At 37.4% G+C, this 13,794-nt stretch overlaps 1 protein-coding gene across 1 annotated transcript in view; it reads right to left on the reverse strand.

Annotated features, from left to right (window-relative positions):
- tub (TUB bipartite transcription factor) overlaps positions 1-13,794 on the reverse strand; it is a 145,233-nt gene that overhangs the window by 44,038 nt on the left and 87,401 nt on the right. The window contains exon 4 of the mRNA XM_067400882.1: positions 628-679. Within this exon, the coding sequence (XP_067256983.1) occupies positions 628-679 (52 nt within the window). The remainder of the gene's footprint in view (positions 1-627; positions 680-13,794) is intronic.

Genomic DNA, 13,794 nt, shown 5'->3' on the forward strand with positions numbered 1-13,794 from the left:
GGCGGGACTTATTCCGCCATATTGCGCGTTACACTTTCTCCCATTCAAAACAATATGAGTGACACATCTTGTGTTATTCTATAGTCTTTGACATAACTTAAAGATCACTGACCTGTACCACCTGACTGCTGCAGATTGATTTCGGCATTGATAGAGTTGCCAATGAAATGCATAAATTCGAGTCACAAACCGCTCTGAGTATAACATCACGAGTTTCTATCTCTTACAAATTACGGTAGTTATGGCGCGAACGCCTCATAAATTTGCTGTTTGGTTTGTGTGCTCGGTGACTGATGTCTATCTAACTCTGCACAGCATGAAATGAGCTGATGACGTGTTGATTGAAAGGAGGACAATCTTGGCACAAGTTTTCAGAGCTATCTGAGGCAAGTCTATTGAAGTAACAGCACATAATGCAAGATAAAGTGAGGAATGGCATTTGGAATCTTATCAAAGGCATTTTCTTTAAACCGTCTTGAGAATATGTTTCTGTGATGTGATTCCTCAACGAATGGTTTCTCTCTCATTGTTCTTCTGTTTATTTTTTTTTTTTCTTCAATTTATCTCATTTCCTCTGAGCAGAGCCTTCTGTACACAGTGCTGAAAAGAAACCAAAGGAGGACTCACCTGTCTGTCCAGCTTCTGTTGTCGCAGGTTTGTGCCTTCATCATCCAAGGTGCTGCAGAAGGACAAAAACAAGATTAAATGGGAAAAGCTCACAAAAAACAGAAGTGCCACAGCAAGAGTAGCGCCAACAGAGATACGACTCATGCTTTTATGTACACAAAGATCCAGTCCAATATAAAGAGAAGATTACAGTAAAAGAAAATATAATATAGGGCTGCACGATTAATCGCATGCTATTCTCACAAGCATTTCGTCAGTAAAGCCGGTTCCCTGATTACCGCTAAATCGCCATCACCTGTTTTTAAACGGAGCGCCTTTTAATAGACGGAGCCATAGTTCACGGACAAGCCACGCAATATCGCGTTCATTATCGCAGGCGATTCATCTGCGATATGAACGCGATATTGCGTGTCTTTTCAGTGATCTACGGCTCTGTCTATTAAATGCCGCTTCATTTGAAAGCAGGTGATGGTGATTTAGCGGTAATCAGGGAACCGGCTTTACTGACGAAATGCTTGTGAGAATAGCATGCGATTAATCGTGCAGCCGTAATATAATGTAGTATCAATGATTTTACACAAAGGGGTCTTTACAGACTAAAGTCTGCTGTACAAGACATGACATCAGTTTTCAGTATTTAACTTATCTCATACAGTACATCATTAAAAGAGTTGATGTCTAGTGACTCCAGTATAATCATATAACTAAATCACAGCAATTGGTCTCGATTTACTGGCCATTAATCCTAGATTATGGGCTGAAGAACAGTATGTAAATGGTATATATATGAACATAATTTTCCAAAAAGGACACAGACAGCCGCTGTGTTGATCATGCATATGACTCATTGTCCTCTTTCGGGTCCTGTGAGAAGGGACGTCTTTGGTGAGGCTTTTGTGCTCTGCCTGTCCCTCCTCTCTTTCCTTTTAATCAGCTATGACATATTCACTCCAGATCCCCTTATGCATTTATGCCGCCTGATATTGCTAAACCAAAAGCTGTGTTAATTAAATGGCAATGGAGGACATCCTCTGTAGCTGTGGTGGATCATGCAGAGAGAAGAAGTGTGACAGATCAAGGGTGGTGTGGACAGGATTTGTGCTCTGTAATCTGTAATGCACAACCAGGGTGTAGCTTTTAAAGGGTTAGTTCACCCAAAAATTAAATTTCTGTCATTAATTACTCACCCTCATGTCGTCCCAAACCCGTGAGACCTTCATTTATCTTCAGAACACAAATTAAGATATTTTTAATGAAATCTGAGGGTATCTGATCCATGCATAGGCAGCAACGACATTGCACATTTTGAAGTCCAGAAAGGTCCTAAAGACATTGATAAATCTTAATATTATGAAGCAACGAGAATACTTTTTGTGCACAAAAACAAAACAAAAATAACAACTTTATCCAACAACTTTGTCTGTCCCCTGCCATACTGCTATGCTATTTTCGTTGCAGAGCTTCAGTGTTTTCAATGTTGTGGATCAGATACACTCGGATTTCATCAAACAAATCTCAATTGTTCCGAAGACAAACAAAGGTCTTACGGGTTTGGGATGACATGAAATTTCATTTTTGGGTGAACTAACCCTTTAACATCTGGTAGGAACATATTTTACAATCAGAATGGAGAGACACACATGTACAAATACTGTATAGAAATCAAGACTTCTGCTATTTTTTCAAACTGTTTTTATTTGGCGTTTCCCACTAGATGTTATGAGACAATGCAAAATCATTATAAAAAGATTTACGGCAGTTTGGGTTTAGAACACCACAGGAATTTTACTCATTTTCTTGTTGACAAAACACACACAAACATTCTAATCAGATGCTCTTATTTTTATAAATATTTGTGTACAATGTAGAAAAACACTACAATTTAAAGAGTTTGAAAACTCCACGTACTTTGACAGCTTGTTTATTTTATACATAATATTTTATTTATTGGGGTAATTGTTATTTACACTCTAAGTAACATACTACAAAAAGATATATAATAACAGTAGATAATAATAGTAGGTTACATATAGTCCAAAAACATGTTATATAGTGTTTTTGAGCAAACAACAGAATGACATATAGAACAATAGAGAGCTAGAATGACATACAGACAGACATCGAGACATACAGCGTGAGCGTCAGACAGACAGACTTACAGAAAGATAAATAGATAGAATGACAGAACAATAGGTGGAATGACAGGTAGAACGTAAGAGCGATTAACAGAACAACATAATTGACAGACAGACAGACAGAGAGACATATAGATAGACATATAGATAGACATATAGACAGACAGACAGACAGATAGACAGATAGACAGACAGACAGACAGACAGACAGACAGACAGACAGACAGACAGACAGACAGACAGACAGATAGATAGATAGATAGATAGATAGATAGATAGATAGATAGATAGATAGATAGATAGATAGATAGACAGACAGACAGACAGACAGACAGACAGACAGACAGACAGACAGACAGACAGACAGACAGACAGATAGATAGATAGATAGATAGATAGATAGATAGATAGATAGATAGATAGATAGATAGATAGATAGATAGATAGATAGATAGATAGATAGATAGATTCATGTTGCCCTAAGCCTGTTTTTTCAAGAGGATTTTACTAGCACATTATACATTATATTTTTCTCTCTCTCTATCGCTCAGAGGGATCTTCCAGCACCTAACTCTACTTTCCTGTTTAAACCTGAGAAATTTCACTCTCTATGGACTGCCAACACTGACACCATTTTTATCACACATGCACATGGGCACGAATATACATGCCCACAAGCACACACTCATTCAAAAATACAGACACCTAATTCAGTGCACTAGCAAACTGACTCAAACCGCAGGATACAGAAATAATAATGCTTACTTGCACACATTCATGATCGCCCTCCTAAAGCTAAAATACATAAATGCACAAACAGTCAAGGGTGTCAGTTCCCATCAGATTGACAGATAATGACATAAACAGAGCAGTTATAATGAGGGTCAACAAGGGATGAGAGATAAATTGATATGTGCTGACAGCTGCCTGCATTGTGCAAGATAATTTCCCTCCCTCACCATCAAGCTTCACTGATGACAGTGACAATTCACTTTGTGTGTATATATGCATGTGGGTGTTTAACTGCATGTTTGTACTGGATTCAGCAAATGTTTTCTGATTTGTATTCTTTACTTTTACCTGCTAATTCTCAAATAAAACAAAATACAAATGCAATAGAGCATAGGAATAGGAATTAACCGAAAACGATCGCTCTTCCCCACTCGCTCTGCGCCAACAGACACGCACCATCAGTCAGTCAGTCAGTTTCTCTCGCGCACGCTCTCTCACTGTTTAGTGCCACTGACCATCCTCTTCATCTTCAATAAATAAAGTTCTTACAGTAACCTGAGGGTGCTTGCAGTGAGTCCGGTGGAGAGAAATCCCCCACAACTGACTGCAAACGGGCATTCAGATCTGCCTCCATTTTGTTAGCAACGCCCAACTTCCAATGATCCAATCAATTCCTGAAGGACAAAATAAAGTCCCGCCCTCTCATTTCAGATGCCGTTTCACTCGGATAGACGTCACAGTAGAGAAGAAAAGACAATCGCATCTTCTGTTTCATGCCGACATTAAGTATATATCCAAGCACATTTTGACAGGAAAAACTTGAAACGCTATCTAATGTAATATAATATAATAAAAATGCTGCTGTTATTTAGAGAACATTTGTCTGATCTGGACAAAATTCTTAGACTGTAGTAGTATGTGGAAATAGTAAGGACTAGTCTTGTTTAAAAAAGCTAGCGTTCTTTATGTACGTGCACGCTAGCATGACAGCACTCAAATGGAAAACAGGCAATGGTACTTATCTTTCCTTGTTTATGGATAACAAGGTCCTTAACCCCCAGCGAGCTCTGTGTATGCGTGTATGTCCATGTGTAGGGCCTATGACCTACCAGAGCAAAATGGCCCTCAAATAAACTGGACAAGGCTGTGAAATTAGTGATTGTGATGCAGAAGGTCCAGCTGAGGCAACCTCAGCTCTGCCAGCATGATCTCTAAACTCATTTTTCATCGTAAGTCCCATCTGCAGGGGAGGAGATGCTCATCATACCGGGGGAAAAAATGCCATGAAGGGCCAACGGCCCTGCTGACTGAGGGAGAGATAAGAGGACACACTCACTACTATCACAAAGGCCGAGATCCAGATCTTGCTGCATTACCAATCTGCTTTTAAGCAAGACACTTAGATCACCCTATACCGCTACTCTAATTATTGACCTACTTTCTTTTTTGGATGGAAATCATTGCCTGAAATTCACATATGAGTAATTCAAATGTTACTTTACAGTTAACCACAACTCTAAAGTACAATATGGAAGACACACTGTATTTAATGTATGAGCCATCACCCCTTCATTCATTAGGTAAGAGGAGATTTGGCACACTGACAGAGCTCAGTTTTTTTCCCCCTCCATTCCTGTCACCTGATGGAGCTTGGGTTCGTTGCCACTGTCGCCTTTGGCTTGCTTAGTCAGTGTTTAAAAGAATATTTAAATTACTATTCAGTAATATTAGTAATTTGACTACACTGACACTATCAGATGAGAGCAAAACATGAATTGAATTGAATTAAACGGAATAAATGACACTAAATAATTAATTAAATAAATAAAGCGCTATAATAAATTTGAAATAAAGTGCTATAATAAATAAAGGTGACTTGACTTTGCATGGCACCTAACTTTTTCTGCAGCAGGTTGTTTCTGCTATAAAGAAGCGATATCGCCATCTAAGAGCATTGAATGCACTGTATCTTGTGCGTTTTACTCACGCAAACTTGTCAACAAGGCTACTTTACGTGAATGCAAGTGCATTAGCAGGTATTTGCTGTATCGCAGGTGTTTGATTTAGGAAATGAGGTCATGACTGCAGCTGGTAATGAGGCTGAAACCAGCACATCCAGTACAAGTACTTTGACTATTTAATTTCACTTAACATTATTATATTTATCTGCTGTATTGATGAGAATTTTTGAAGGATATTGGTTTAATATGGCCTTTTTGTGCAGCTTTACTGAGACTTGAGTGCTTAAATATGTTTAAGAGTGTCAACCTTCATTTATTTCAGTTTTGAGGTGTTCAGTTTTATTTAGATTTTAGAAAATGAAAATTTCTTATCTTACAAATTCAATTGTTTCTTATATTCACTAGCATGTCTCTTATGTGTAGAGGACAAGTGCATCTTTGAGCCTACATTCAGTATGAGTAAAATACTTAAAGGTGCCCTAGAACCAGTTTTAACAAGATGTAATATAAGTCTAAGGTGTCCCCTAAACGTGTCTGTGAAGTTTAGGGGACACCTAAACTTATAAAAATACCTCATAGATTTTTTTTATTAATTTTTTTAACTGCCTATTTTGAGCCATAATTATATATGCACCGATTCAGTGCGCGGCCCCTTTAAATCTCGTGCTCCCCCGAGCTCTCGGCTGCCTTAACCAGCATAAACAAAGTTCATACAGCATATATATCCCTCAAAATGGATCTTTACAAAGTGTTTGTCATTCATGCTGCATGCATGCATCAATTTCTGTGAGTATAGTATTTATTTGGATGTTTACATTTGATTCTGAATGAGTTTGAGGATATATGCTCTGTGGCTAACGGGCTAAAGCTAACATTACACACTGTTGGAGAGATTTATAAAGAATGAAGTTGTGTTTTTGAATTATACAGTCTGCAAGTAGTCTGGCTATCACCAGACCAAGCTCAATTTAAAATTGAACATTGGTCTGGGGAGTTTGCTATGTATTTCCTACTGCACAAGAGGTGTGATCAACGAGCATTATTAACGCAATTGGATAGTCCTTCAACCAATCAGATCAACGATCCGGGTGACGTACTTTGCAGAGCGATGCGAAAACCAAAGACAGGTTTACCGTGTGTCTCAATCAGCATCGAGCGATTTTTGCAGGTTGTGCAAAAAAACATGAAAGTGATCGGTATTTACACCCACTCGAGCAATTTGTTTGCTCGAGTAAATTTGACAAACCATGGGGAAATTTAAGCTGTAGTGCATGGTTAAGATATCTCTGGATTACAGTCAGGACACTTTCCAAAGGGGGAAATTTCCAAAGGGGAAATTTGAACTGCATTCCATAGGTAAGATATCTCCGGAAGGGGGATTAGGGCTGTGTGGTGCAGTTCGAGGTGTCTTGGCAAAAGGGGAGATTGAAACTATGTTTATCAAGTTTGAAGTGCCTTAACAGGTAGCAGTCCTGTTGGATGAGGAAGATCCATTCTGATCTGCTCTGATGAATAGATCCGTTTGGATCCAACTCTGATGGACTACAACAACAACAACAACAAACTCCCTGAGACTTCCTAGCTCTTCCATCCAGATAGCAAAATTCTCTGTTTTTACTGTTATTTCTATTCCTTATGTTCTATTTTTATTATTCTTTTTTATGTAAAGCACTTTGAATTACCATTGTGTATGAAATGTGCTATACAAATAAAATTGCCTTGCCTTGCCTTGCCTTGCCTTGCTAACTAAAGAAGTCATTCAGCATCGTCGAGAGGTTAAAAGGCGACTCTGATACGGTTCTGGTTCAGTGTAAATGAACGCAGAATATAGCCGCCCTAAACTACGTCACTGTCATGACAACCAAAAAGAATTCCAGTCAGCTCAGGCGGCGCAAGATTCAAGAAGCAGGGAGACGAAACATATAGAGCAAATAATAAAAATATTGTCTACCATCAAGGGGCATTGAAGTAAAAGAGTCCTGTACTCACATCGTGAAACAAACCACCAAAATAACAGCAGAGAATCATTGTGTGTCATTAATCGCCATTTGTAATCTTCCTATGAAGAGACTGTCGGATCAACATTCTGCTACATTTCTCTCAGATAAGGTAAATGCTTAACACAATCGGCGTCACTGTGATTGTGCATTGTTATTTTGGAGAGGCGGGTAGATCAGATAGAATTTGAAAGCTGCTTGCCGTCGCTTCTCTATCGTCATCGTGTTATACCCGCCAATAGCGAGCAAGGTGGATAAGCCCGTCTGTGATTGGTTCCCACAAAAGTGTAACAGCGCAGCAGAAGTCAATGCACGGGTTTCCAGACTGAGTTGCCGAGCGAAATCAAATCGCCGGCAGATCAGGCTGGGTTTTCCCAGACTAGTCTGCAAGTGTTTAATAATGAAAATAGCAACGGCTCTCTTGTCTCCATGAATACAGTAAGAAACGATGGTAACTTTAACCACATTTAACAGTACATTAGCAACATGCTAACAAAACATTTAGAAAGACAATTTAAACATATCACTAAAAATATCATGGATCATGTCAGTTATTATCGCTCCATCTGCCTTTTTTCGCTATTGTTCTTGCTTGCTTACCTAGTCTGATGATTCAGCTGTGCACATCCAGACGTTTTGCCCTTGTGTAATGCCTTGAACATGGGCTGGCATATGCAAATATTGGGGGCGTACATATTAATGATCCCGACTGTTACATAACAGTCGGTGTTATGTTGAGATTCGCCTGTTCTTCGGAGGTCTTTTAAACAAATGAGATTTATATAAGAAGGAGGAAATAATGGTGTTTGAGACTCACTGTATGTCATTTCCACGTACTGAACTCTTGTTATTCATCTATGCTGAGGTAAATTCAATTTTTCATTCAATGGCACCTTTAAGTACTGTTAAAATCAGACACTCCAAGACTTTTACTCAAGTCGTATTGGAATTGGTGACTTGTAATGGAGACATTTTGGCTGTAAGGTATCTGTACTTTTACTCAAGTATGGTTTTCAGGTACTCTTTACGCCTCTGTAAATAGATACAAATGAGCCATAAGATGTACGTCACAAAACTATGCATTTAATGTGGATATCTAGAATCAGTTGATCTCTGTGATGAGAAATATTCATAGTGAAATCGCTGACTAATAGCAATCTTTGGTATGTTGGCAAAGAACGATAGAACGGTTTGAGACGTTGACATTCATAATCTGTATGACTAAACCATCCAATGAAAGCTATGCGGTCCAGTGTTGTCAATGGGGTCCAAACATCTTGTTCTGTGTTTCTCAGAAGATTCTTACAAGTTTGGAATGACACGAGAGTGAGTAAATGATGTCAGTATTTTCAAAAGGTTCAAATCACACTCCTTTTAATCCCACTAATGCATACGACAAATAACTGAGAGATACTGTTTCATTTGAGTTTTTTTTTTTTTACAGGTACAGATAAAACAAATAGTATGCATCTCTCAAAACAAAAATTTCCATTATGGTTTCCTTGAGCTCCTTCAGTGCCAAAAGCTCATTAGATTGCTCAAATTCATTCGGTCACAATCACAGACCTCACACACAGGAAACTGGGGTGTGGGAGAGGGCAGATCTTCACAAACAAAACACACTCCCATAGAGACAGGCTTAGACCCTCCAGGGTAGGTCGAGCGGTACCTTTAGCTCCCTACAACAAGCGGCAAGTGCTCCCTTAAGTAATCTTTCAAAGAAAGAGTGGAGGAAAGTAGGCTTGTAACTTATAGCAACCAAGAGCCAATGAGAGAGCAGAGGAGGCAGTGCAGCCATGACAATGGGGCAGCAACAAGACAGCCTCCAACAGCAAACACAAATCAAAAGCATTGCTTTGGTACCTTTTCCAGTGATAATCACTGTCCATACCAGATGGAAATACAAGTCAGTAAAAATATAAAGCAAAATATATGCAAATTATTTTAAATGATGAGAAATGAGCCATATTGGGGAAAGCTATTATTTATCTAATGTGACTTTATACATTTTTTTTCTTCAATTTACAATCTAATACCAAGGTTTCATCAAGAAGTGTCACAAAGTCAGTCAGCAAAAAATCATTAGGAAACAAATACACATGCTGACATTCAAACTGTAGCTGCATCTGCAGTATATGAAACTCAAAATTTGCCCTGTCAAAAATAAAATAAAAAATAGTACTGTTATATGTTCCATAAAAATATGAAATTAAAATAATAACTATTAACACTAGCATTCATAAAACTGGGGTGAGATCTTTTTATATTTATTTTAAAATATTTAATTTATATTAAAAATATTCAGCATACATGCATTAAACTGATAAAAAGTGACAGTAAAGATGTTTACAGTGCTGTTAAATAAATGCTGTTCTTTTGAACTTTCTATTCATCAAAGAATCCAGTTTTCACACATATTTTAAGCAGCACAACTGTTTTCAACATTGATAATAAGAAATGTTTCTTAGGCACCAAATCAGCATATTAGAATGATTTCTGAAGGATCATGTGACACTGAAGACTGGAATGATAAAATACATTTACTTTGAAAATATATTAAAATAGAAAACAGTTATATTAAACTGTAACAAAATTTCACTGTTTTACTGTATTTTGAGCAAAAAAATACAGCAGCTATATTTATTATCAAAGCTATAAATTCATAAGCACACCTTTTTGGAAAATATACCACAATATAATGCAAATCATAACTGAAACATTACCCATTCAATAACTTATACTTCAAATTCTCACAAAATCAACACAATCTCATATTCTAGCCAACTAAATAGCATTACATTAGTGACAAAAAAAAAAAAAAGGTTAAAAAAGTTTTCAAAGCATAAAAAGATAAACATACGTGATCGACATATACACAGCCATAAGACAAAGTTCAGTGACAATGCAGCAGTGACGGTTACGTCAACTGGCTCCGATAGCCATCGGGCCATCTTTACCATTGAGTCCTATATTATATGATATGACAGACCAGCTGATATAAACAAACCCTCAGTAGCAACTAGACAACTGGACACTCACATTATAGCTCTGAGTGCTGCATGAGAAACCCAAGAGTACAAGAGATAACAGACAAGGACAAGAGAATCACCTTTGTCACCTTTGCACTGCAGCCCTGCCAGCATTATCTATTCATCATCCTCTATCCCCTATCAAAGACACCTGTCTTCTCCAACCAAACACACACACACAAAAGCTCACCAATAAACTGATGTACCTGTAAGGGATCCAGTCAGATGAGTGTTTGGAGCTCATATCTGTGCGTGTTGAAAGGGTTTCGAGCGCAGCAGTGTAGGACAGCAGCAACGATGCCAACAACAGAGCCCATGCAGCCCAACCATCCCCTGCACTTCTGTCTCCGCTATCTACAGATCTAGTGTCTCTTCCATTCACACAACCCCTGCCTGCAGTCTGCAACGGATCCTATTCATCATGAGCTGGACTCAGCTGCCTTGCTGTGAATCCAGTTCCCCCGTCATGTGCCGTTTTTGTCTTCTGTTTGTTCACAATCCCTCGTGTTTTATTCTTCCGTTCACCTTCACTGCGTGTCTCTCGTCATCGTCTTATACACTGCTCTGTATACTGTGGCTCTCGCTCTCCTCAACTGCGCCTTGTACCGACTGCCTTCTTCCCTCCCTCCCTCCCTCCCTTCTCTCGCTCTCTCTCTCTCTTTCTCTTTCAGATCATTGTCATTATAACCTTACACACAGCCCTAAAAAGGGGAGAACATATAAGAGTGAATCCCTTTTGTCTAGCTGCTTTGATGTTTGTTGCGATGCTCCGCTGGTCCATCAACACACAGTCATACACACGAGGCTCTGAAAAGCGGGAGCCTCAAATGTGTTTTCTAAACAATGATTTATTCATCCCTTCATTCAGTGCTGGGCTCATTAACATGGGACAGAGCAGCGCAGTTGTAATTGTCTTTGATTTAACATGCTGAATCCAAACTCAGCACACCATTTTGTCTTTGTTTATTGGCTTTCTGCTCTTTTTTTTTTTTTTTTGTCCCCTTGGTACTTCACTCAGCTAAATGAGGGTCTGACTTTATATACATATTTTAATATTAGCATTATCACTCCACCTTTATTAGCTGTCGCCAAGAACACATGTAAATTAACTTAACACTATTGTGAATGTATTTTAATGCTAAAATGTCAAAATGATATTCAAAATTCAAGTATGCTACATGACTTCTGCTGCAATATTCATGCTAATTTTAAGTAAACATAATGCAATGGTTTTTTTAAGCTAAATGACAAACTATTTTCTTCAGCTTTGTGTATGGTTTTAAATTATTTGTCCTTCTGTATTTGTCTCAAGTGCACTATTGCGAGCCTCAAGAAGCCTGAAGCATTTTTTATTTTACTGTATATCAGCTTTCTCATCTTTCCTCTGGACTCCCTCATCTTTCTTAATGTCACTCTCAGTCATGTTGATTTAGCGCATGGCTCAGACTCTTCCTTGACCAAAATGCCCCAGGTGCTTTGTGTGTGTGTTGTTTTTGCTGTTTATATGACTCAGAATATAAGTAAAATCTACAAGGAAACAAGTAAAACTGGAGCAAATTATTTCGGGAAAGAACCACGCTTATACACAAGTCTCATGTAGTAACTCCTTTGACTAACTGGCAAAAGGTCTGGTCCACACCAACTTATTCTAGGCAAAAAAACACGATTATATGACACGAGAGTATGATGTATGGCATGTAAAGCAATCAATCACAATTTGTTTAGAGTATATTTTATGCAATGTAAAGCGCCGGCTGAGAACGATAGATTGACGTGGACAATATATTTAACCCTTAAATGCATGACTGTTTCACCAATCATTCTTACATATTCGGGTCTTTATCGACCCGGATCAATATCTAACATGGAAGGATCTCTACCTGTCGTGATAATATAAAACTCCTCTGATATTAACAATTACAATTAGTAATTAGTAACAATTACAAAAGAATAAAATAAATCATATTTTGTTACCTTTTGGAGCTTGAAAGGGCTCGGTTTGAGCAGATATTTTATGCCATCATCACTGTCCTTGTCAGAGCTCATTTCCCAGTAAATTCAAAATATGAATCCATTCGCGATCTCAAATGTATTCTCGAAACTATATTATTTTCAACATCTTCAAAATCAATATTTCGATCACTAACAGCTTCACCAGATCCATCCAGTGACAGTTACAGTCATATTTGATTGCGTTCAGTATTTGCTCTGCAGTTAATCGCTGAGCCATTTCATGTTTTTCTTATTATTTCGTTTTCTGTCTGAATGAGTCGTCCCTTCAGCATTGTGTATCAGACATTGCCACCTTGTGGAATAAAGGTGAATTGGACTTATTCCGTCATCTAAAATGCAATTATTGTTGTGCAGAAAAAATATACGTACACTCATACACACCTCGGGTCGTTAGCGACCCTATACAATTTTTACAAAAAATAAATACAAAAACAGGCATTCTTTTACAATTTTATTTTTAAAAAATTTTTCTTGTTATATTCTTTATAATAAATTGATTGAGGAATACCAAGAAGGTTGATGTCTAACTTTAAAAAATGAACGAGGAGGAGGGTAGTGAATGACGTCCCGGGTCACTTAAGACCCGAGGTATGCATTTAAGGGATATTATATATATATATATAATATATATCAAATTTAAAATGCATGGCAGAAAACAGCTTGAGAAATTGGAATGAATTGAAAATTAATCCTATCTATTTTTTAAATACATATTATTGGTCGTGTAGTTAATGATTCATCCACATATACATTTGTAAACATTTCATTGTTTACGTCATAACGTAACCTCGTAACGTTTAATCAAAATGTCATAACTCGATCTTGAAAAAATTTTCCAAACATTTAGTCTTATATATAATACGTATTAGACATCAACCTTCTTGGTATTCCTCAATCAATTTATTAATATATATATATATATATATATATATATATATATATATATATATATATATATATATATATATATATATATATATATATATATATATATATATATATATATATATATATACACACACACACACACACACACACACACACACACACACACACACACACACACACACACACACATATATATAATGAAATGATAGCCTATATTTAGGCCTGGCTATTGTAAACTACCTCACGATGTGATATAGATAATGTCAAAATTCACTGAGAGAGTGAATCTGTGGTATCAATTTCTCCTGTGCGGTTTACTTTTCATAGAAGGAGCTCTAACTGCACTAAGAAACATCAGTTTCCCAAAGGCAGAACTATAGAATAATACAGAATAATAGGGATAATATTCCCT

Source organism: Chanodichthys erythropterus, chromosome 11 (assembly GCF_024489055.1).
Source record: "Chanodichthys erythropterus isolate Z2021 chromosome 11, ASM2448905v1, whole genome shotgun sequence".
Taxonomy (NCBI): domain Eukaryota; kingdom Metazoa; phylum Chordata; class Actinopteri; order Cypriniformes; family Xenocyprididae; genus Chanodichthys; species Chanodichthys erythropterus.